The 24014-nt window shown below is 40.4% G+C and overlaps 2 protein-coding genes across 3 annotated transcripts; both read left to right on the forward strand.

Annotated features, from left to right (window-relative positions):
- The first annotated feature begins 1746 nt into the window (after positions 1–1746).
- Positions 1747–4098, forward strand: LOC119485588. The gene is made up of 5 exons (XM_037765272.1): positions 1747–1910; positions 2008–2124; positions 2226–2324; positions 2754–2865; positions 2991–4098. The coding sequence occupies exons 1-5, from the start codon at positions 1785–1787 to the stop codon at positions 3266–3268; spliced, it is 732 nt and encodes a 243-aa protein (XP_037621200.1). The 5' UTR covers positions 1747–1784; the 3' UTR covers positions 3269–4098.
- A 2071-nt stretch (positions 4099–6169) lies between these two features.
- Positions 6170–23569, forward strand: LOC119485765 (procollagen galactosyltransferase 1-like). Of its 2 annotated transcripts, XR_005206364.1 has the most exons (13): positions 6170–6531; positions 12045–12155; positions 12243–12360; positions 13972–14106; positions 16605–16809; positions 16902–17021; positions 18273–18349; positions 18443–18549; positions 18841–18973; positions 19906–20033; positions 20691–20897; positions 21023–22257; positions 23558–23569. XR_005206364.1 is itself a non-coding variant. In XM_037765514.1 (12 exons), exons 1-12 carry the CDS (start codon positions 6311–6313, stop codon positions 21291–21293), a joined length of 1833 nt encoding a protein of 610 aa, XP_037621442.1. In that variant the 5' UTR covers positions 6170–6310; the 3' UTR covers positions 21294–22322. The 2 variants fall into 2 exon arrangements, 1 of the variants encoding a protein (XP_037621442.1); XM_037765514.1 differs by lacking the exon at positions 23558–23569 and having other exon boundaries at positions 21023–22322.
- The last annotated feature ends 445 nt before the right edge of the window (positions 23570–24014 follow it).

Here is a 24014-nt window from a genome sequence, read left to right on the forward strand (position 1 = left end):
TGCAGGATCACATCGCTCACACTATCACAGGTGTGTGTGTCTGTGAAGGTCAGACGATGTAAAATGAGACCGTGTTCTTCATCTTGATTCTTTTTACTGCTTCTCACCTTAGAGGACATGTGTGAGCCGATGTTACAGTCTCTTCTACACACGATCATCCCAAGGCTTGAGTGTACTTTGCAGGAAGTGGCCATGCCGATCTGTGATGGATTTGCTTGTACCTGGCGATACTTCTTGGAGACCTGTGATGACATCATAGACCTGGGATCACAAAGCACATCAGTGAAAGATATCAAAAAAGAGGTGCATTGCAAAAATTGCCTTTTTTCTACCCCTTTTCTTTATGTTTTTTGAGACGCTAATTTTGATGTTGCTCTGTTGTTAGCAATGAAATGTTCTAAACCAGTTGTGCAACCTGGAGGTCAGGACCCACATGTGGGCTTAAATTACAATCTGAGGTGTCCCAAGTTTTCCCCGCGGTTCATACCAGGCTCGATATCCAACACACCACTGGTTACGTGTGCAGCATTTTATTTGATTTTGCCCAATAACAATTCTGAATCTCAACAAAAGACCATGATGTCTAAAAAACGTATTGACCAAGCCCCCAGGAAGTGCACCGGGATCTGAAGCAAATTTTACATAGTAGCGTAACGGTGGAATTACAACTTCCGGGTTGGTCACGTGATGCCATTGGGCTCAGAAAGACTTTTCCCATAAACTTACATTGGGAAAGAATAATAAGCCGGATCCAGAGTTATTTTCCTTCCTGTGTTCATGTGAATGAGACCCAGTCCGAGGGCTGGGAGGCGGGGTTAAAGGAACACCACTGTGCCTGCTTTATGGGCCCAATGGATGCGGAAGATTGCTGGAAGATCCGGGTAATATTATACTCGGAAGTCAAGCTTATTTTGTTCGTCCGCCGCTGAGCGACTTTCATAAGAATGAGCGGGGCCCTGCCTCCAACGCTGTATCCAGTTCTCTTTATACATCCAGAGAAAAGAGGCAGAGGAGAAAAGAGGCAGAGGAGAAAGCGGCGAAATCAGCTGGGGCAGTGCGGGCGGGCATCAAGGCAACTGTGGCCTCAGGGTATATTAGGGCAGAAGGCCAAACTGAAGGGGCATAGGCCATGGTCCTCATGGCCTCCGTGAAATTTCTGCCCTGCTACCGACCCTACCTGTAAAGGGATAAGAAAGAAAAAATAAGTTACAAAAAAACTAGTCTAATTTTTGCTTCTTTTTTTTTAACTTCGGAGTACCTGATACTTTCAGTTTTTCGGGACTAATAAATCCATCAAATAAAATAATGTGAAAAAAAAGAAAAAAAGAAGATGTTGTTTATCTTGCTCACAGTGACAGCAGAAGGAGGATCTCTGATCAAGATTCCCCTCCGGCGACAGGAGAGGCGTTTTTATAGTTTCTTTAGCCCACTTCTTTATTTGACTGGCAGCTATGCAATTGTGTAATTATGTGATGGAATGTGAAGTGAAGATGAAATGTGACGCCTGAGGCGTGAAATGCTTTAATAGAAGCTCATGTCATGTTTCTTTTTAAAATATGAATAATTATTATCAAGAGTAATGAAAATAGGATACCTTATCAGCCATCTGCAACACAAGGCATGTACAATACATAGAGCTACACTCCAGTGTGAACTGATACTGGCAGCTCATGCACATTACATTGTGCTGAAAAAGGCTTTCTGTTGGCACTGTACATGAGATTTTTTTTTTTAAATTGTAGGTGCTGACGCCTCTGAGTGACCTGGGACCAGACAATGCCAGGATGTGGCGGTGTCTGGACAGGCTGGGGTTGAGCTCAGAGGGGCGAGCGTGGCTCCAAGAGACGTGGGGAGTCCACAGTGGAACCTGGAGGCCTTTGGTACTCAAAGCTCAGGACGCTCTCTACAAAGTAATTCAACAAACATGTACGTGGTTCCATAAATTAAGGTTTAAAACTTATCATGCTGTCTTTCACATCCCTCCACTCTCTCTTGTTTTTCTTCCAGGTGGTTGACATGTGTGCTGTGATGTTCTGGAGGTTGCTCTCTCGATATCCGTGTTTCTCTTTTGACTCTTCCCAGCTCACTGCGGTGCTGTGTAGGATCAAAGCGAGAGTGGTCAAGGTGTGTAGCAGGGTTGACTCGGGGAAAAAAAACACACTTTTTTCATTCACTCAAACTCATCACTCAAACCACACACACATCTCTGTCTCTAACAAACACAGCACCTGGATACAGAACTGCTGGCTCTTCGATCTCAGTTGATTCTGGAGGTGATGCTGCAGATAACACTGCCAGCATTTACACGTGGTGTGGGTGAGCAGGTACGTGTCTTTATATCTGTATCAGTTATTGTTCAGGTGACCAAAGTGGCAAGGGCTGGAGACTCTGGACATTTAAGTATTGGACGTGACGTGACCCGAATCAGGGAGAGAGAGACAGGAAATTCCACCAACAAAGAACCTAATTTCAGATGACTTTCCCCTTTAACCTCAGCAAGTGGTTCATCTGCATTGATATAGACAAAGGGAGATGAATGACATAAACCGGCATTGAAGAACAACTCATTTTAGAAGATGCACTCGATGAAGACAGAGGAACAGTCTGGTTGGTAGCATGCAGGGCAAACAGAATAATGTTGTTATAGGAGTCCTGATCATCTCAGAGCTCATCAGGATAAAGGCAGACATGCACTTTCTAACAGTTATCTTTATTTCGGTCTTCATTTTAATCACAACTCCACTCGATTTTAGGATCTGTCTCGTTACTACGCCATGGTGAACTCGGAGCAAACCCTCTTCATCCACCCTGACATCATCTTCCACTCCATCCTGAGAGACAACCTGACCGCTTACATCCAGTCAGGTACAGTGTGTGATGAGGGATGTTATAAGTTGCTGTAACTATGGGCCTTTTTAATTGTACTGTTTATTTGCTGCATTTTCAAGAATGCAGTGTCAAGATTTTGGTGGGTTTTTTTGCCCCTGCAGTGATGAGGTACTCCCTGCCTCAGCAGTTCATGCCTCTCCCTGCTGTTAGCTCCAGCTCCAGTTTGTCTGAGCCAATGAACCATGAGCTGCTGCCTCCTGTTGACGGCCAGCAGAACGTCTGCCAAACCTCTGAAGGCTCCACCTCAGGATCTGAAACAATCACACCACCGAGCACCGTGTCTGACCACGATGACACTTTGGCCAACTCAGAAAACTCTGAAAACGACACGCATTCACTGCTTGATGCAGGAGAATACATCCATCTCACTGAACCATGAAGGAGCTGGACAACAACACCACCATAGCATAGTAAAGTTTAGTAGATCATGTCCGTTGTATTATATACATTTAAAAATTTGCATTTTTCATGACAAATATACAACTTAAATTATAGAAAGGTAAGAAATATATGACAGCTATATAATGAGTTTAGCCTAATCGACAAGCATTTAAATCCTAAAATGTATCATTAATTAAAATACAAATTTCAAGGGAAAAAAAGAGAACATAACACTAAAACATAAACCAGATAACCTCACTGATTTCCTGCTACGGCATGTATATTTTCTAGTTAAGTTAGAGGTGAATGATTAATCAATTAATCAGCAACTACTTTTTTGATATTCAATTAATAGTTTAAGATATTTATTAAATAAAATATTTCTCTGTTTTACATCTTAAATGAATATATTTGGATTTTGGGCTGTTTATGAGACAAAGAAAGCAAATTGAAGACTGTACTTTGAGCCCAGTGAAATTGTCCATCATTTTCCATTATTTTTTGACATTTTAGTCAAAACTATTAATCAATTATTTAAAAAATGTTCCATAGATTAATGAAAATAATCCATTGTGTCTCAAACGGCAGCCTTAATGTGTGCACTTGTGTTGGTTTGAGCTGTATCACTGTGTTGTCACAAACAGCTTTTATAATGTTGTTTTTGAGTTTTTATACCTATTTTTGACTTTTTGCTAAATTACTTATGGCTCAGGTAGAATAGACAAAGTTGGCTTTACGAAATTAAGTTTGCAAGGCTTTGATATATAGATATGTATTTCATGTGAGTGAATCGCCCATCTACTGCGATTAAAGGTAAAATAAACCTGGGAATTTTGTATATTTTATTTATAATGTAAATGTTTGCTTGTCTTCCTGCGAGATACTGCATATTTTTACATCCTAGTGCCTCTAAAATCCTGCATATGAAACAATCTGAGAATTAAAAAAAACATTCTCTAGTTGAAATGCTCACAGATCTTGTCATAAAGGGTCACAAGTAGACAGTTTTGCTTCATGTCTGTGAAATCTTGCAGATGCCATTAGGAACACCAGAGGACACAGAGTCACATGATTTTTTTCAGATTGCCTTTATAAAAATAACTTTTTTTAAATCATATTTGCTCCATTTCTACCCACTGCTGTTTTAAGGGCTCCACAAGCCAAATACATTGGGAACCACTGCTGTGAAGTACAGGGCCAGTGTCACCAGTATCTGAGTCACTTAAATGATCCTCCAGCCTGTAGTAGGCCTGCAGTGTGTTGACCACATGGACACGCCCGTGTTGCTTTCTGTCTGCCTACTACAGCTGGATCTGCTCTTAAAGGGGAGGACATCATATTACAGAGGGAAGCCAGCAGTCTTCATCTTGGCCTTATTATAGAATACAATAAGTTATTTATTTAAAATGCAATTCATCTTAAACCCAAATCTGCTCCTGATAGATAGATAGATAGATAGATAGATAGATAGATAGTAACTTTATTAATCCAGAGGGAAATTCAAGTTTCCAGCATCACAGTTCCATAGTGCAAAACATGTTAGTAAAAGGGAAGTAAAAAAGTTAGTAGTGCAAAGTACAAAGTACAAAAAAAATATACCAGATATAAAAATACAAGGAGATGAAGAAAACTTTTAAAGATGAATATAGTGCAGGGTAACAGCTGTGATACACGACTATTAAAACAAGTGAATATAGTGCAAAAAGTGATATAGTGCTGAATAATAACATATAGGAGATATAAAGTAGAGACCAGGGGATTAAGAAATGCCTAATATGGAATATAATGTTGGATGAGAACTGAGGTAGAGAGTTTAAAAAAAAAAAAAATAGACTAAAGTGCAGAATAAAGCTGTACATTATTGGTATAATACAGTCAAAACCAGGCTATAAATGTGCAGAGTAGAAAGTAGAAAAGCCCTGTTAAAACTGAATATAGTGCAGGGTAACAGCTGTGATACACGACTATAAAAAAAAAGTGAATATAGTACAGAAGAGACTGTTAAAAGTGAGTATAGTGCAGAAGAGACTGTTAAAAGTGAATATAGTGCAGAAGAGACTGTTAAAAGTGAATATAGTGCAGAAGAGACTGTTAAAAGTGAGTATAGTGCAGAAGAGACTGTTAAAAGTGAGTATAGTACAGAAGAGACTGTTAAAAGTGAGTATAGTGCAGAAGAGACTGTTAAAAGTGAATATAGTGCAGAAGAGACTGTTAAAAGTGAGTATAGTGCAGAAGAGACTGTTAAAAGTGAATATAGTGCAGAAGAGACTGTTAAAAGTGAGTATAGTGCAGAAGAGACTGTTAAAAGTGAGTATAGTACAGAAGAGACTGTTAAAAGTGAATATAGTGCAGAAGAGACTGTTAAAAGTGAGTATAGTGCAGAAGAGACTGTTAAAAGTGAATATAGTGCAGAAGAGACTGTTAAAAGTGAGTATAGTGCAGAAGAGACTGTTAAAAGTGAATATAGTGCAGAAGAGACTGTTAAAAGTGAACATAGTGCAGAAGAGACTGTTAAAAGTGAATATAGTGCAGAAGAGACTGTTAAAAGTGAATATAGTGCAGAAGAGACTGTTAAAAGTGAGTATAGTGCAGAAGAGACTGTTAAAAGTGAGTATAGTGCAGAAGAGACTGTTAAAAGTGAACATAGTGCAGAAGAGACTGTTAAAAGTGAACATAGTGCAGAAGAGACTGTTAAAAGTGAATATAGTGCAGAAGAGACTGTTAAAAGTGAATATAGTGCAGAAGAGACTGTTAAAAGTGAGTATAGTGCAGTGCGATATGATGCATTTTAACAATCTAGACACGAGGCACAGAAATTTCCAGACTTTCCTTTGAGAACACTGAGTTCACTTTAAACCAGTGCAGACCTGCCCTTTAATCCAGCCAGCTCCTCTCCTCCTCTCCGCCATGCCTCCACTGTCTGTCGGCATAACACAACAGCGCTACCCTCCTCAGCCTCCACACATCCTCCTCCTCCTCCGTGTCCTTCTCCTCTCGTCCGCCGCCTCACCAGCCAGTGTCTCTCCGCTGCCACCCTGCCATGCCCCGGGTCACCTCTCTGCTGCCCGTCCTGCTGTCCTTCGTCCTCCTTCCGGGCCCGAGCCGGGGATATTTCCCCGAGGAGCGCTGGAGCCCCGAGTCTCCGCTCCTCGCTCCCCGGGTCGTTGTCGCGCTGCTCTGCCGCAACTCGGCGCACTCTCTGCCGCTGTTCCTCGGAGCGGTCGAGCGCCTCAACTACCCGAAGGAGCGCACCGCGCTGTGGTGAGTAGCACCGCTGTAAAACCATTAGAAAATAAGCTGAATGTCAGACTATGTTATGTCAACACTTTGTAAAGTATTTTAAGAATATCAAATTGGTAATAAAGTAGTAACAAAGTGTAATTAGACGTAATTTATGAAGCACCAGAGATGCGTCAAGCTCATGTACACTTATTATAGAGGAAAACTCTGCGTGCGTTTGCGCATGCTCTTGTGAATTGTGGCCAGCTGTGTAATTATCAATATGTAGGAAAACACACGAGCGCTTTTATGTCCACACTTTGTTCTAACCGGCTGCACCGGGGCACCGGGGCACCGGGGTGTTGGAGGGACTCGTGCCCGAGGAGAGGAGCTTGGAGGCCGGGTTGAGCCAGCAGACTCGTGCCGGTGAAAAAAGTTCCATTCAGTCACAGACCGTCTCTCTCATCTGATCTCCGTTTTTTCCCCTTTTACCCCACCCTCCCATTTTTCTTCCCCCTCCCTCTTCCCTCTTCCCTCTTCCACATATCTCCGTCTGTATTGCAGACTCGACTGGGAAAAAAAACAGTATTGTTGTAAAAAAAATGCTTTTAAATTGGCACCTTATAGCAGCCAAAGTCTTGTACAAACCACGTCCAACAAACTTTGTCTGTGAATTAAAAGGCTCTGTAGGATTTATCTGCCTTAACATCAGCCAGCCTGTTGCTCTGTCACCCAGCCCCCACACTGTAAACAATTGCTGTTAATTTACAGCAGGATTTCAACAGTATTAACCTGTTATTGCTAAAAACAGTGCTTTCCTGTTAATACAAAAGAAAACCTGTTAAATTACGCTCATAGGCCGTTTTTTAACTGAACTATAATGCATTCTTAAAAAACAGCACTTTACTGCTGATCAACTGTCTAAAGTATCATCAGTAACAGTTTCATGCAGTATTTGTTTAATTCTGGGACCTGATCTGCACATGTGAGGCTTGTACATTGTACATGATTGTAAAATCAGTGAATTAGCTTTATTGTTCTTCACTCACATGTTGTTCTGGTTTGCTTTCTGTGCTTGTAGCCAGCTACTGTATATAGACAGACATTTTGGGAAAAGTGTCAACAAGTCTATTATAGCCTTTTTCCTAACGAGTGCCTTTAATTGTATTTAGTGTGACTATTCCTATGTGTGTAACCTGCTAAGTCTATTCATCTAGGCAAAAAATAATGTTTATTAAAATGTATGTAAAAACCTAAATAGTGCATTAAAACAAATCAGTAAGATAATGTAAAAGAAAGGTGAAAAACAGCTATATAATGTATCTTTAAACTGTAAATTAACTGTAAATACTGTAAAATTAATAAAAAAACAACAGTTCAAACTGTATTTTTCATTAACAGTACAAAGCTGTACATTTCAGCGACAGTATAATAATGTTAATTTTACAGTAACAAAAAAGCAAACCCTGCTGCCAGTTCTTTACTGTTATTTTACTGGGAAATTCTTAACAGTGCAGCCTTCCACATGATTCTGGTCTCCACCACTGCTCACTTCCTCTTCTCATTTTGATCCCGTGCCAGTAGATCTGTTTTTCTGAAGATTAAGTTAATCTTTTCATCAGCACTTAGACCTGACAGGTTAGATTATATTTCTTGGCAACCCAGTGACCTAATAAAGACAAATAGCCTTGAGCAGAATTGTGTTCAGGGCCAAGAATCTGGCGATACGATACGTATCATGATACAGGGGTATAATGATTCAATATATTGCGAAACTGTAAACAAAGGCATTGTCATTTTTTCCAGTTAATTTTTAAGAAAGCTGTCATAGTGTAATGAAAACACCAGCATTACACCATTTCAGAATAGGCAAAAATAACACATTTATACTGCATGTGATTATCATAAGAGAATCCATTTTCATTCACATATCTTGAGGTCAGAGGTCAAGGGACCCCTTTGAAAATCACCATGCCAGTTTTTCCTTGCCAAATTTTAGCGGAACTTTGGAGCGTTATTTAGCCTCCTACCTGGCAAGCTAGTATGACATGGTTGGTACCAATGGATTCCTTAGGTTTTCTAGATTCATATGCAAGTACTTCCACTCGAGCTGAGCCCGCTACAACCTCTAAAAGACTGAATAACGGCCAGTCGGATTTTTGAGAGGTTAATTAAAAATTGATATAACATTTTGGAGAATCGATACAGTATCGCACAACATAATATCGGGATATTCACGTGTATCGATATTTTCTTACACTCCTAGTTATGTTTAATGTTGAAATTAGACATCATTCACTCCTATGAATTGATTGTTTGATCCGGCCTCGTCTGAGAGTGAATGTTAAACTGAACTTTCTCAGTGGGAGCTAGAATGAGGGATTCAAGTGTGTCTGTTTAAACAAACCAGCCTGGAGAGTTTTTTTCTTGTATCCCAGCCAGCAAATTCAGCCTCTGTGCCTGAGTCTAGCTATGCCCATGTGGCAGCCTGAGCTCAGTTTTCTGCGTGGTTGCTTTGATCTACCACATATCTCTTCCCTCAGTGGAAGAGCAGATATATAGAGGTTTGGAAATGCAGCGTGAGAGACTCAAACCGAGCTGCATGGCCACCTGTCGATACCTGCAGTTACATCAGCCTGACAGGTTAAGATGGAATACTTGGCAAGCGCCAGCATAGACACACACACACACATGCAGACAACCTAATTATGTGTGTGTTCTGCAGGGACATGCAGGATGGATATTATCAATCCATAAATCTTCCATTTTTATCCCTCTCAGCTCTCTCTATTGCTGGCATGCAAGCAAATCCCAAATATATCCTTTTTTTATCCGCCACCTCTGCTCATTCAAAACTTCACAGCATCCAGTCAGAGAGGGAACGGTTGAGACTAGAGAGGAAGAAGAAGATGGATCGGTGAGCTGGTCACATGTAGGTGCTGGGACAGCACTTCTGTGTTAAAACGCCACAGGCAGACGGGAAACTACCGCCTGCAGCACGCCGACTGTCACTCACTACATGACAGGGCTGGCAGAGTAAATCCATTTCTCTCATATTTACACATTCTTTCGCTCTCTCTCTCTGTAGCTTTGTCTGTGTCGCTGCCCCTCCTGACACACAATGAGATTTGTTATGATAACACAGACGGCAGACGAATGCCGCTGCTCCCCTTCTCAGCCCCTATTGTCTGTCTGTGACCGGCATTAGTGATGTGCGGCTCTGCTCCAATGACAACAAGGACGAAAGTAGAGATGAATAATCAATATTATGTCAATGCAATATCCTCTGGGATTTGGTTATAATGCGATATATCTTAAATGTTGTCTTTTTCCAGGTTCCTTAAAGCGGTAGTAATCTGTGTGTTTTCATATAAATGGTTCAAATGTGTCAATAGGCAACTCTATAAGGTGATAATTTGTCAATGTCCTGATTTCAGCTTGTTCTGCTGCCCCGAAATAGCACCAAAAATGTATTAATTGCTGCTTTAAGGCTGCGTTACAGTCAAAGTGATAGACTTTTCTGAACTTATTTGAGTGTTGTAGCTAGAGTAGTGTATTAGCAAGAACCTGGAGATACGATACACATCATGGTACAGGGGTTACGATTCAATATATTGCGATACTGTAAGTAAGGTGATATATTGCGTTTTTTTAATCTAGTTTTAGAAGAACTGTCATAGAATAAAGAACACGCTGCCATATGCATAAAACATGAGTAAAACATTTTACATTGTTTATGCAATCAGAACAGTGGGATCTGCATTTGCATGTATCAAAGCATCACAGCACTACATCAGCATAACATCACAGCACTACTTTGACACATACACTAAGAGGGCACATATCTTTGCAACTGAAATGAAATATTGACTGAGTTATTATTTGCATGTAAACATTAATTAAACATTATACAATACAGTGTTTTTGAGAATCGATACAGTATCACAAAACATAATATCGCGATATTTGATTTTTTCTATATTTTCTTACACCCCTAATGTAGCTCAGATAAATGAACAGCGAATCATTCTACATCATTCTGGTCATCATGTTCACATTGCAAATTATTTTGAGTGTTTTCTAAGTAAGGGATAATGTGCAGCTAGCTAGCCGGTCATTGTTGTGAAATAAATCCAAACGGCGATGCGCCACCCCGACGCGAAGCAGGTCTTGCATCAGCCTGAAGGGGTTTATTTCACAACAATGACCGGCTCGCTGTACATTATCCTGCTTATTACACGGCTACTTACTTAAGAAATCAATAATTTGACACAAAAACGGTCCAACATCAGAACTGCACCCATAGCAACGGTCTGATATACATAGCAACGCTATGATTGACCAATCAGAACTGAGTATTCAACAAAGCCATATACTGTAATAAGACACTAATAGTGATAGTCCTGTTATATCTTCAAGTGTTGACATCAAGTAATTGTTGTGAAATAGGGCTGCAATGAACAAATAGTTGAATTATTGATTAAGCTCTTGATTATGTTTTTGATCAAGCAATTAATTAATTAATTAATTAATTCTGCAAAACATCAGAGGGAAGTGAAACGTGCCCATTTCAATTTTCCAGAGCCCAAGGCAACATCTATATTGCTTGTCATGTCTGACCAATGGTCCAAAACATAAAACTACTGAATTTACAATTCAAACATTTTGCACATTTGCTTGTTAAATTACTTAACTATCAATTTCATATTGAAACTGTTGTCCCTTTATTATAATAATGAGGTCAATGTACTAATGAATTAAATTGCTAATCGTTTCAGCCTTATTTTGAAATATCACAATATTTGAGTTCGTCAATATTGCCCACTGCTAACAAGTTATTATTCAATGTTATTTATTGTATAAACCATTTGTCAATTGAATTTCCAGAAAATGTACTTTACCAGGATACATATCATTGGATCAGACCTACTCCGAGGTACTGATCGGAGTACCAATAGAAACACAGATTCCAATACCAACTGTACTGATTACCAATCTGATACCAGTGTTTTCCCCCCTAATTTAAAATCTGCATATCTCAATGCATGCAGCTGATTGGGATCTTTCTTCTATGTGTGAGGTAACATGAGCATGTAACTACACATCACCTCTCACTATAAGTGTAGTCATTATTTATGTGGAAGCATTAGCTCGCTGCGATAAACGAAAGGAGTCAACGAGAAAACAATGGAGCTCCTGTTGTGAGAGTGCCGTTTGAGTGACAGAATAATAACTGCTGGCAAGTATTTATGAATAAGGCATTATCGTGCACAGAGATTGCTGCGGTGCTCAAACGTCAGCCAGTGGCCCGACGCGAATGGATGAAGGTGGAATCACTGAATATTAACGACAGTGGGCCAAGAAACTGTTTTTATGAGGAGAAGGCACGGCTTAATAAGGTCGGTATCGGGACCAATACCGCTCCAGCGTATCAGATCAGTGCATGCATCCCTAAACAGACCCTCGAGGCAGATTTGTGATTTGTGTTATTGGGCTATATAAATAAGATTTAATAACTCACGATGTCTCTGTCTCTCCCTCTCTCTCTCCCACAGGGTGGCGACAGATCACAACACAGACAACACCACAGCCATCCTCAGAGACTGGCTTGTCAAGGTGCAGAATGACTATCACTATGTGGAGTGGAGACCTGAAGATGAATCCAGGTACTGTGTATGTGTGAGTGTGAGTGAGTATGTGTGTGTGTGAGATGTACGTACATTACTTAAGGGGTCTGTCTATGCATGTCTCAGTGCCTTTGAAGACGAGGTGGGGCCTAAGCACTGGAATAATCTCCGTTATGAACACGTAATGAAGCTCCGTCAGGCAGCGCTGGAGACCGCCCGCGAGATCTGGGCTGACTACCTGCTGGTACGTTATCATCCACTCGATGGCCTCACAAGCCTCCTCTTATTACAGTATGTACTCTCAGTGATGTCTGTGACCCTGGGTCAGATGTGTGCGGAGACATCCATTGTCTACACCTGATTATACCTGTTCAGGGTAAAGGGGGTGAAAATGAAAAATGTGGATGAGAAAACAAAGCTCAATCTTTAACATAGAAAAGAAAAGGAACTGCATTAAAGAGACCGAATCTACGACCAATGAATAAAACCATGTTTTAAACTAATAGACACTTTCAATGACTACTCACTAATGCAGATTTGTTAAATGTTTAAACTTCTATTTAGTCTTAAAATCTAATCTCCCAGAGATTATCTCTGTGACATGCAAGTGTTTCTTTGTGTTATACATTTTTAATATAACATACTGCATAATAAGCTGTGCTGATGTAATACAGTAATGGAGGAGATGGATGCCACAATGTGAAGGAGAGGGGTGGAGTTCAGATATTTGTTTGTAGTCAGTTTAACCCATTATTAGATTTTTTTTTTTTACCAGTAAGAGGTATGTAGAATGAAGCCTAAGTATTGTTGCTATGGTTACATGTGCACTGATTTAGAGATTGCAAAAATGTTTCCTCAAAAACTAGTAAGAATATTTTCTATTTTGTTATATTACCTTTTCCAAGGTCATGCATCGATGAAGCTGATGCGTATATAAAATGTTTATTTTTAACAGTGTTGAGGTGTCTTGATATGATTGTAACACCTGTCAGCCAGTCAGCAATGAGCTTTTCCATAGCCATGATGTCAAATGTAAAAAAAAAAAGTGTGTATAAGATATAGTTTGAGTTAAACAGGATATTTGTGGCTGATGCCGATATTGATATTTGAGAGTTTAAAAAAAATCAGATCATTTATTCTTCTTTTTTACAACCTTTTGTAAGGATTTCTCAAATTTCGTTATTAAAAATGATGACCAAGATGTGTACTGAGCAGGACATTTTACAGTTGAAAAACACATTTGTCAGGTGAACAAGTATGCAATGGTTACACCGTGTCTAAACTACCTTCAGACATATTTTTGGTAATTTTCTTGGGCAGAGATGTAGGCCAGTACGGATGTATCTGGGATAGACTAATATCAGCTGATATATCAGCCAACGGTCAAGCTAAAAGACTCAAGTACACTGTCAGCTGTCAGTTTAAGAATGACCTCAGCATTGAATTGGCAGTATGTGGTCACATATTATGGGTGAAGAAAATGCAGGTTGACTGGGATCAGTCTTCATTTACTGGAGCTGCTCTTGGTGAGACACATCGAGGTGAACGTACACAAGGGTTGAGTTTTGAATGTTGGGTTTTGGCATTGAAAAAGCGTTCTTCTCTGGACATTGGGCAGCAGTTATATCAAAGTGCAGAACATCCAACTGTGAATACACGTGCAGTCGGCTTGTTTACAATTCTGTCGCTGTGAGTTAAAATGGGTCAGGAAGGAGCTCCTCACAGTCCTCTGTGAATCGAACCATGTTCCCGTGGCTCAATCAATCATTTAGTGACAGCGGCTGACATTTTGTCTGTGCTTACATGTGCATGTGTGATTCTTGTCAATATTGTGCCCCTTCTCTTCCATCTGCAGGTGGCCGACTGTGATAACCTGCTCACCAATCCGGATATGTTGTGGAAGCTGATGAGTGAGAACAAGACTATTGTGGCGCCAATGCTGGAGTCCAGAGCTGCGTACTCCAACTTCTGGTGCGGCATGACTTCACAGGTACTGCAGATGTTTGTAACACCTGTATAACAGCTTTACTTGCACCTCACACTCCCCTCGCATCCTTTTAGCGCTGCAACTAACGATTATTTTCATGATTGATTAATCTGCTGATTATTTTCTTGATTAAACAATTTGTTGTTTGGTCTATGAAATCAGAAGAAAATCGGGAGAAATGTTGATCAGTGTCTCCCAATGCCGAAGATGACGTCCTCAAATGTCTTGTTTTGTCCACAACTCAAAGATATTCAGTTTACTGTCATAGAGGAGTAAAGAAACCAGAAAATATTCACATTTAAGAAGCTGCAATCAGAGAATTTTAATTTGTTTTTCTTAAAAAATTATTCAAACCGATTAATCAATTATCAAAAAAGCTGATAGTTGACAACTAATCAATTAATCGTTGCAGCTCTACATCCTTTATATATCTGATATGGATGTGGTATAAATATTCTGTTATCATAAGAATATTTTGAAATATTACGGTGACGTTAGGAATCAGATTAAGGTCACACTTTAAAGTTACAACACACAACCAGATATTTTCTAATTATTATATCATAATATTATACATGGGTTGTGCATGGGTTTGAAATTATGAGCTGCATGTTAGTGAAGTACAGCTTTTTTCTTTTCATTGTTACATTACAACACATGACAACGTTTCCACCAGCATCCTCTTTTACTCTAACGCACAAACTGAAAGATTATTCATCAAGTGTAGCCTCTTCATAACGTCTCTATAAAAACCTCTTTTTTTACATCTTGGACGAATAATTCAGTCTAGACAAAGTGTGCTATTACCTCTATGGGTTACTGATAGTGCATAAAATGTCACTTTTCATGCAGTCCTGATGAATAATAGATTGCATTTCCTGCCACCTTCATAACACATAAATATGATTTAGAGGTAATTTTACACCTGATTATTTTTTCTTATGCATGAGGAAATCAAATTTGTGCAAATAAGTCACTTTAGAAACGCTGTACATGAGTCAATCTGAAGGTCTAATAGAGAAGTTTTCTTACTCGTATTGTATTCAAAGTGTTTCTGGGTAGGAGCTGAATGCTCTGGTGAATATAATTTGTAAATTAAAGTAAATGATTTGTCTCCGAGGTGAACTGAATCTTTACTGCTCTGATATAACATCATTTCTAGCTGTGATAAATGTTTGTGGTATCAGTAGATTATATGACACAGACAGCCCACGCTGCTCGTTAGGTTTAATTTGCTCCACCTCCACAGTCGGTTACTTTGGGCTTCAACAGATATTACTGCAGCTGAAGACTTACTCAAAACTACAGGCCACACTCCCTTTCAATTGATGTATGCCTCATATCAAAAGTTATTTAAACAAAAATTATTCAACAGTGTAATTTTTTTATATGCAGACTCTCCATGCCAGCAGGATTTTGACTAATCAAACTTGCACATCTGGTGCATCAGGCATTACTTACTGTATGCACATGTCTTGGATACAGGTCTGTCTGTGATCCGTTGAAACAGGATGCCTTTAAGTACTCATCTTTGCTTCTTTTCAAATGAGAGTAGACGTATGGACGTTGCCTATCCTGTCTGTCTGAGTCTGCCTCTCTGATTCCTGAGAACATTTTCTTCATTGACAGTTAATGGGCCTGTAGCCAAAAGGCAATAAGCAATGTCTGTCAATCTGTCTCATCCTATAAGTCAGTATTACTCAGTCTCAGCCACTTATTTTTATTTTTCACATTACAATATTTTTTTTTTAAATAATTTAGTAAACAGGGCTGTCAAAGTTAACGCAATAATAACACATTAACACAAATTTGTTTTAACGCCACTAATTTCTTTTACACATTAACGCAACTTGCGATTTTTAGGTTGTAGCGGGCTCAGTTTGAGGACAAACTTTCAAGGCCATTTTCAAAGGGGTCCCTTGACCTCTGACCTCAAGATATGTGAATGAAAATGGGTTCTATGGGTACCCACGAGTCTCCCCTTTACAGACATGCCCACTTTATGATAATAAGATGCAGTTTGGGGCAAGTCATAGTCAAGTTAGCACACTGACACACTGACAGCTGTTGTTGCCTGTTGGGCTGCAGTTTGCCATGTTATGATTTGAGCATATTTTTTTATGCTAATTCAGTACCTGTGAGGGTTTCTGGACAATATTTGTTATCGTTTTTGTGTTGTTAATTGATTTCCAATACTAAATATATACATACATTTGCATAAAGCAGCCTATTTGCCCACCCCCATGTTGATAAGAGTATTAAATACTTGACAAATCTCCCTTTAAGGTACATTTTGAACAGATAATTAATTTAAAATTATTTGCGATTAACTATTTTAATCGATTGACAGCCCTATAAGTAAAGTATGGAGAGATGTCTTCTTCCTGTAACTGACACATAGACATATACTTGTTTTTTCCCCAGCTCTTTATTTCATTAGGAAACAAGTTGGACACATTGTGTGTAACCGTACAGTGTTTGTGTTAACTCACTCACTACAGGGTTACTACAAGCGTACACCAGCCTACATGCCTATCCGTAGGCAGGAGCGTCGTGGCTGCTTCGCCGTACCGATGGTCCACTCCACCTACCTGGTGGACCTACAGAAAGAGGCCTCCCGACAGCTGGCTTTTCATCCACCACACCCGGAGTACAGCTGGGCCCTGGATGATGTCATCGTCTTTGCCTACTCAGCTCGCATGGCAGGTGAGACGATTGCAACAGAGGTAGACGTGTCATCTGGAGGTCTTTCTAGGCATGTTTTGTACGGGTTTGTAATCATGTTTTTATTTTCTCAGATGTGCAGATGTACGTGTGCAACAAAGAGACTTATGGGTACTTCCCAGTTCCAATGCGTTCCCACGGTACCCTGCAGGATGAGGCGGCGAGCTTCGTGCATACACATCTTGAGGTCATGGGTGAGTCAAGAGGTCAAAGAGCGCTCACGAAGACCAGAATGATTTCTTTGTGTTCTACAGTTTCAGCATAAAGGTGTGAGTTTGCTTGTGATGAAGCCCTTACGCAGACACCAAGCTGTCATTACATCTGATTATATCTTTGTACAATGGAAGTTTGTTGGTTTCAAATGAACTGATCTGTCGTTACGTCATGTTGAGCTGGTCTGCCGGTTTTGCATTTATTTGATTTTCCCAACTTGTGTTTAGTTGAACCAAATGTTTTTTTGCTGTATCCATTATGAAAAAGCAAGAGAGGTTTTCCAGAAGTAGCCTAAAGTCATATTGAGTTATAGAGTTATTAGCTTCTACCATAGCAACGCAATATACTGTACGCTTCTGCCTAAAAACTACACACTTAATTAGACAATGTTAACTTTTGCTACGTGACAAAATTACTGTTGCAAAAATGTTTCTGCAGTCAGTTTTTTTCTGTTTAAGATGTTGGCAGTTGGCAGTTGAAAGCTGTTTAGATGAGACATGCAGTACAACAGGAGAGGAGACAGAACAATAAAAGGTGCCATTGAAAAATACAGCGATAGATTATGTAGCCACATAATTCAGGGACTCCCAACATTTTCATACAAAGGACTCCAATAATATATTATCAGAGTGAAGGGAGGATCCTACTAGGGATGCACCGATCCAACTTTTTCAGTCCCGATAGCGATACCTGGGCTTTGGGTATCAGCCGATACGGAGCACTGATCCGACTGAAAACTTAAACAGGAATTCAAATCCCAGTATACAATATACAAAGAAATAAATAAAATATGGTATATAAACATAGAATTGAATTTAATAGATCAGCCCCATTGTCACCGATACCCAATCCAGCTATTTGAGTCAGTATCGGTTCGTTATCCGATCCAGTACCGGTGCATCCCTAGATCCTACTAAAACTGCCTTTTGTTAAGTATCTCTTTGTTACATTATATTAGAGTGTTTGTGCAGCATTACGTTATGCATTGTAGGTGAGGAAACACCAATAGGATGAGCTGTGAGACCTACATAATGAATACCAATAATGATAAAAAATAGTCCTCTTTATACATATACCCATCTTGTTGAATTCTAGTGTGTAAAATCAATGGTTAATTTTGGAAATCTCCTGAGGATCCCTGAGCCACATTTTAGGAGCCCCTGTTCCACCACATTACACATTCCCTTTGTAACCACCCAACCCCCTTTCTTTTCTTTTTTTTACTTTGAAAGTGAAAAATCCTCCATTGGAGCCCTCCAGCTTCCTGTCTCTTCCTCCCAAGCAGCCTAACAAGATGGGCTTTGATGAGGTACACACACACACACACTCTCATACTCACACATTGGAAACACACACAACAACCTAAGCATGCGTGTGAGGTTTTGCGTTTGTGTGCACCCAGGTGTTTATGATAAACCTGGTGCGGAGGTCTGACCGTCGCGAGCGAATGCTAAGATCTCTGTTTGAGCAGGAGCTCAGCTGTAAGGTTGTTGCTGCTGTGGATGGCAAGTACGTTTCTCATCTTCTTCTTCTTCTTCTCCCCCCCCACTCCATGTGTCTTCCTGATTTGTGCCTCTGCTACATGTAGATTGATGTAGGGAGGCTGAGCTGAGACAAACAACCAGGTGAAAAGTAGCGGGTGCATGCTGACAATTAAATATTCTCTGAACCACGTAGCTTTAGCTCATCTGTGAGTAGAATGTCTAATCTCTAGGCTATCCAGTCAGAAGGTATCACGTCCATATGATTTATTGTGTCTATCTCTAATCTCTTTGTTTATCCCTTCTCTCTTTGCCTCAGAGCTCTGAACAAGACTGATATAGAGTCTATGAGGATTAAGATGCTGCCGGGTTACAAAGACCCTTATCACGGTCGGCCTCTCACCAAGGGTGAACTCGGTTGTTTCCTTTCTCATTACAACATCTGGAAGGAGGTGAGACGCTCCGGCAGGCCTCTGGGTCTACCTGTGCACGGCAGATAACGTTTACTACTGAATAACACAGTAATTCAGTTTGTGTGAGGAGACGGTGGTGAGAGTAATGAGATTGTTTTATTTATGTTTCAATAAATGTACTGCCTTTTGTGGAAACAAGGTTTTTCGGCAACTTCCTGTTTTGCCAAGAGAAAGCTGTCGTTGGTTATATGTCTTCATGTCCTCAGTTTAATTCAACATCATATCAGAAAAGAAAAATGTTCTCATGGTACATGTCCACAGGGGCGTTTTTTTATTGCGAGGGATCGCCTCGCTTCCCAGCATTGGACGCTTGATGGGCTGCCACGAGACACGGACGAACGCTTTCTCTCGTGGGCTGCTGCTCCCAACTTTCAAACCGGAACCAACATGGCGGCTAATTTGGAAACCTTCTTGTCTTATATCATGAAAATAGTTCGCCAAAATGTGTTTCTGAAAAGAGAAATAGGCCACGCCGTTGCTGAATCTGTCTTTATTTTGGATCGACAACGCTTAGTTTAAAAGTTTCTCAGGAGTTTCCAGAGGCGGCGAGTCGCGTCGGACGCCCCTGATTTGCATAAAGTAGCCTAGACCTCAACTTTATGCAAATGAGTAGTGGCCAACATGACGCTCCGTCTCTCGAATTGCGCCGTCACTCTACCAGAATGCATTGCACGGCAATGAATGGGAAGCGTGGAAAGGACGGAGGCTGTGGACACGTACCATAACTGTAGGTACTTCGGAAAGCAACTTTTCACAAAGAATACATATACTTAATGATTGTGTTATAATTTTGAACAAAGGACTCCAGGATCCTTTTCCATCACGCTAATGTATATGCCAGCTCACCTGTAATGCACTAAAATCCACATGTACTGTATGTGTTTCTGTGTGCGTGTGTGCATTATGTGTAGATTGCAGATCGCGGCCTGCAGACCTCCCTGGTCATCGAGGACGACCTCCGCTTCGAGGTGTTCTTCATGCGTCGTCTCCAGACGCTGCTGGAGGAGGTGACGACGCACAAGCTGGACTGGGATCTCATGTGAGTGATGCAGAACAGGGTGTAGTAAACAGTGAGGATTATCGTCCCCCTGCGGCGAAATCCGTCCATCTGTCACACATGATATCTCAGGCACCACTGATCACACGCTGAAAACACTTAACTATTTATCTTAGCATCACAGTGCTGAGCTGCTCCAGCTTCTAAACATTCACAGACACAGATCACTGCCATAGATAAATATTCACATGTTTATGTTACCAGAAACGGGTAGAGAGCTACTGGTAGCGAGCGAGCTACTTGTTGGAGACCCCTGGTGTATGGGCACGAAAGCCTCCCAGTTGAATCATTTGTACAAAAATGTGCAACTTCTGTAGAAAATATCTGTTTTTTTTTTCATAAAAAGTCTAAGGTGTATAAAAACGTGAGGAGAAAACTACGACTCAAGGAGCATTTCAATAAGAAACACCCATCCACTATTGGCAAGCTATAGCTAAATATTATATTATATATGTTATAATACATTCAGCAGTTTAATCAGTTTGGGATATTGTGTAAATTTTGGATAAATTCAACAACTATGGCGCCGTGCTTTGCTCACCCACTGACTGCATTGATTCTGTTTAAATTAATTGATTTCAGTCTGTTATAAGTGCTTGTGATATTTATTGTCCCCCTTGTCTTAAATACTAAATACAGTTACATTGGGCGGAAGCGGATGCAGGTGGACCACCAAGAGAAGTCTGTACCAAACATCCACAACCTGGTGGTGGCGGACTACTCCTACTGGACACTCGGCTACCTGTTGTCATTACAAGGAGCCCAGAAGCTCCTCAGGGCCGAACCTCTGACTAAGCTGCTTCCCGTCGATGAGTTCCTCCCTGTCATGTACGACAAACATCCAGTGTGAGTACAACCCATCCGTCCCTTCATCTTCCCTCTGTCTCCTCTTATCTGTCTCCTCTTTTTGATCCTGTCCTGAAGCGCGCTTGTTAATCTAATCATGTCCCCGCTCGTCTCTCGCTCATCAGTTCAGAGTACATGGACCACTTTGAGAGTCGGGACCTGCGTGCATTTTCTGCCGAGCCGCTCCTGGTGTATCCGACCCATTACACGGGAGACCAGGGCTACATCAGCGACACGGAGACATCGGTGGTCTGGGACAACGACACCGTCAAAACCGACTGGGACCGGGCCAGGTCAAGGAAAACCCAGGAGCAGGGAGAGCTGAGCTTCAAGGCCCAGAACTCTGATGTGCTGCAGTCTGAACTGGAGAACTGGAGCAAACGCGACGAGCTGTGATGAAGAAGAGAGGACGCGAGGAGGAGAGACACGGAGAACTCCGGCAAACGGAGACTAGGATGAGGGAGATAGAGTTAAGCCGTGACGGTGGCGAGGGATGGAAAAGATGGAGAGAATATAATAGAACGCAGGAGAAGAAGGAGGAAAGGCAGAGTAGATGAACACAAGGTTGGTGAGGGACAACGGCTTTCCCTTCTCTCCACTCTTTGATCTTTCTCTTAAGAGATGAGGTTAGATGTAGAGTTAACTCTTGAAGAGTCAGCGAGCAGCTTTTGTTTTATTTATTGCATCCAACTCACACTTCTTGACCACAGCCTGGTCCAAAAATAGTTCCGTTTTAAATGCAGTATTTAGCTTAACTCTAACACGTCTCTAAATGACTTCTAGTCATATTTTAACAACTTCACATCACCTAATTACATGTGAAAGCTGCAGTATGCATTGAGTTTGAAATAGGAGCCTCTAAAATATAAAACGATTATATTACTGCTCAGAAAAGAGAATCCCTTAAACCTTTTCTCTACAGTGTTATACTCTCAGTGGTTCGCCACCTGTTTAACCCCTTAAAAGGAAGCAATGTCTACTTGCAGCCCCTAATCCACCAGCTGTATTATGTCTACTGGCTGTGGTGAGTTCTGCCAAAGAGTCAGGAACCACTGCTCTGTTTTCTTCTTCTTCTTCTTCTTCTCTTCTTGTGACTCTTAACGCCTTGCTGTTTAGTTTAGCCAGTGTGTTAAGTTTTTTAAGGTTGTTACTTAACCTTACATATTTTCCACTCATGAATGTCTCAGCGTTTTCTTTTATTTGATGTTTTTTACACGTTGACAACAGCTGTGTATCTGTTTAGTGCTTCAGTGTTTTCCCCCTCACTTCATATTACAGTTTTAACCCAAACTTTGTTGCATTTTGTTTGTTTAAGATCAGAAAAACAAATAACTTTTCATGTTTCGTTCTCTCCTCTGTGGTTACAAAGTGTGTCTTTTTTTTTTTTTTTTCTAACCAAAGAATGAATAAAACCTTTTATAATGATTGGTTGTGTTGTTCTCTACTGAATTTAGCTCGAGCATCAGTCCCTCAAAGCTCAGTTTAAACTATACAGTAGTGCTGACATTGCACAAATAGTGGGTTAATTTCTAGCCAGTGGCTAAAACATCAAAATACACTGCTCTGCCTTTTTTTTTTCTTGGCACACAGCAGCTTTACATGAACGCCCCACAGCTCAGTTAAGAGGTTCCTTTTAATTAGTGCCTGCTGGTCTTAACCTGCCCTGCCAGTACATAATGGTCAGTTTGGGCTGCAGCAGGCCGCCATTACTCCTCCTCCCTCACTGTGTTTACACAAATGACCCCTAATTTACTGGTAAACTGTGAAGCGTGACCCTGCTCTACTGACTTATACAATGTCATGTTATTTACATCCAACACAAAGATTGTGTCATTGAATTAGAAAAAATATTGCACTAGTAAGAGAAATTGCCCTTAAAATGACTTTATTAAAAACATGTCTGGTGTGTACATTTATTCTCTATACAGAGTGGACTGTGTATAATAATTTTGTATATATATAACATGATTATCTTGGCCAAAAGATTTCATGATAATGATATTATCATGATATCAGTCAAATTCATCTTTAACTCAGTTTCTGTTTTGTCTGGGTTTTTTTGGCAAATTAATTACACTCAAAGTGCTGGATTATTTAGGGCTGTCAGTCGATTAAAATATTTAATTGATGTTAATCGCATGATTCACATAGTTTATCGCGATTAATTTGCGATTAACTGTGATGAACTATGGATAATCATGCAATTACATTTTTTATCTGTTCAAAATGTACCTTAAAGGGAGATTTGTCAGGTATTTAATACTCTTATCAACATGGTAGTGGACAAATATGCTGCTTTATGCAAATGTATGTATATATTTATTATTAGAAATCAATTAACAACACAAAACAATGACAAATATTGTCCAGAAACCCTCACAGGTACTGCATTTAGCATTAAAAATATGCTCAAATCATAACATGGCAAACTCGAGCCCAACAGCTGTCAGTGTGTCAGTGTGCTGACTTGACTATGACTTGCCCCAAACTGCATGTGATTATCATAAAGTGGTCATGTCTGTAAAGGGGAGACTCGTGGGTACCCATAGAACCCATTTTCATTCACATATCTTGAGGTCAGAGGTCAAGGGACCCCTTTTGAAAATGACCATGAAAGTGTGTATAACCACTTTATTGCATGTCTCTCATCACTAACAGAGTCACACTCTGTGGAAGCAGTAGGCTACTTAGTCACATCTTAGCTTCATGCTAAATGCTAACTCAGCATGCTAACATGCTCACAAAACCAGGTTCACCATCCTAGTTTTGTTAATTAGCACTAAACACAAAGTACAGCTGAGGCTGATGGGAGTGTCGTTATATTTGCAGGTATTAGACCACAAAATGAAAGTATTGGACACATTGAAATGTCGACCTGATGATAGCACAACATGAAAAGATCACCAGAGTTCATTACGCTTCATCCTGAGGAGAATATGAAGGTCTACTGTCCATCCAATCAAGATATTTCAGTCTTGCTAGAAGTGGTGGACCGGCATACATTAAAGCCATGTCACCTAATGTCATGGCTAAACAGCTTTAGTATGTGTTGTGTCTGGTTGCATACATGTCCACAGTATGTTCAGGTTTATTGTGTGTGTGCACCCAGGTGCAGTG

Source organism: Sebastes umbrosus, chromosome 3 (assembly GCF_015220745.1).
Source record: "Sebastes umbrosus isolate fSebUmb1 chromosome 3, fSebUmb1.pri, whole genome shotgun sequence".
NCBI classification, from domain to species: domain Eukaryota; kingdom Metazoa; phylum Chordata; class Actinopteri; order Perciformes; family Sebastidae; genus Sebastes; species Sebastes umbrosus.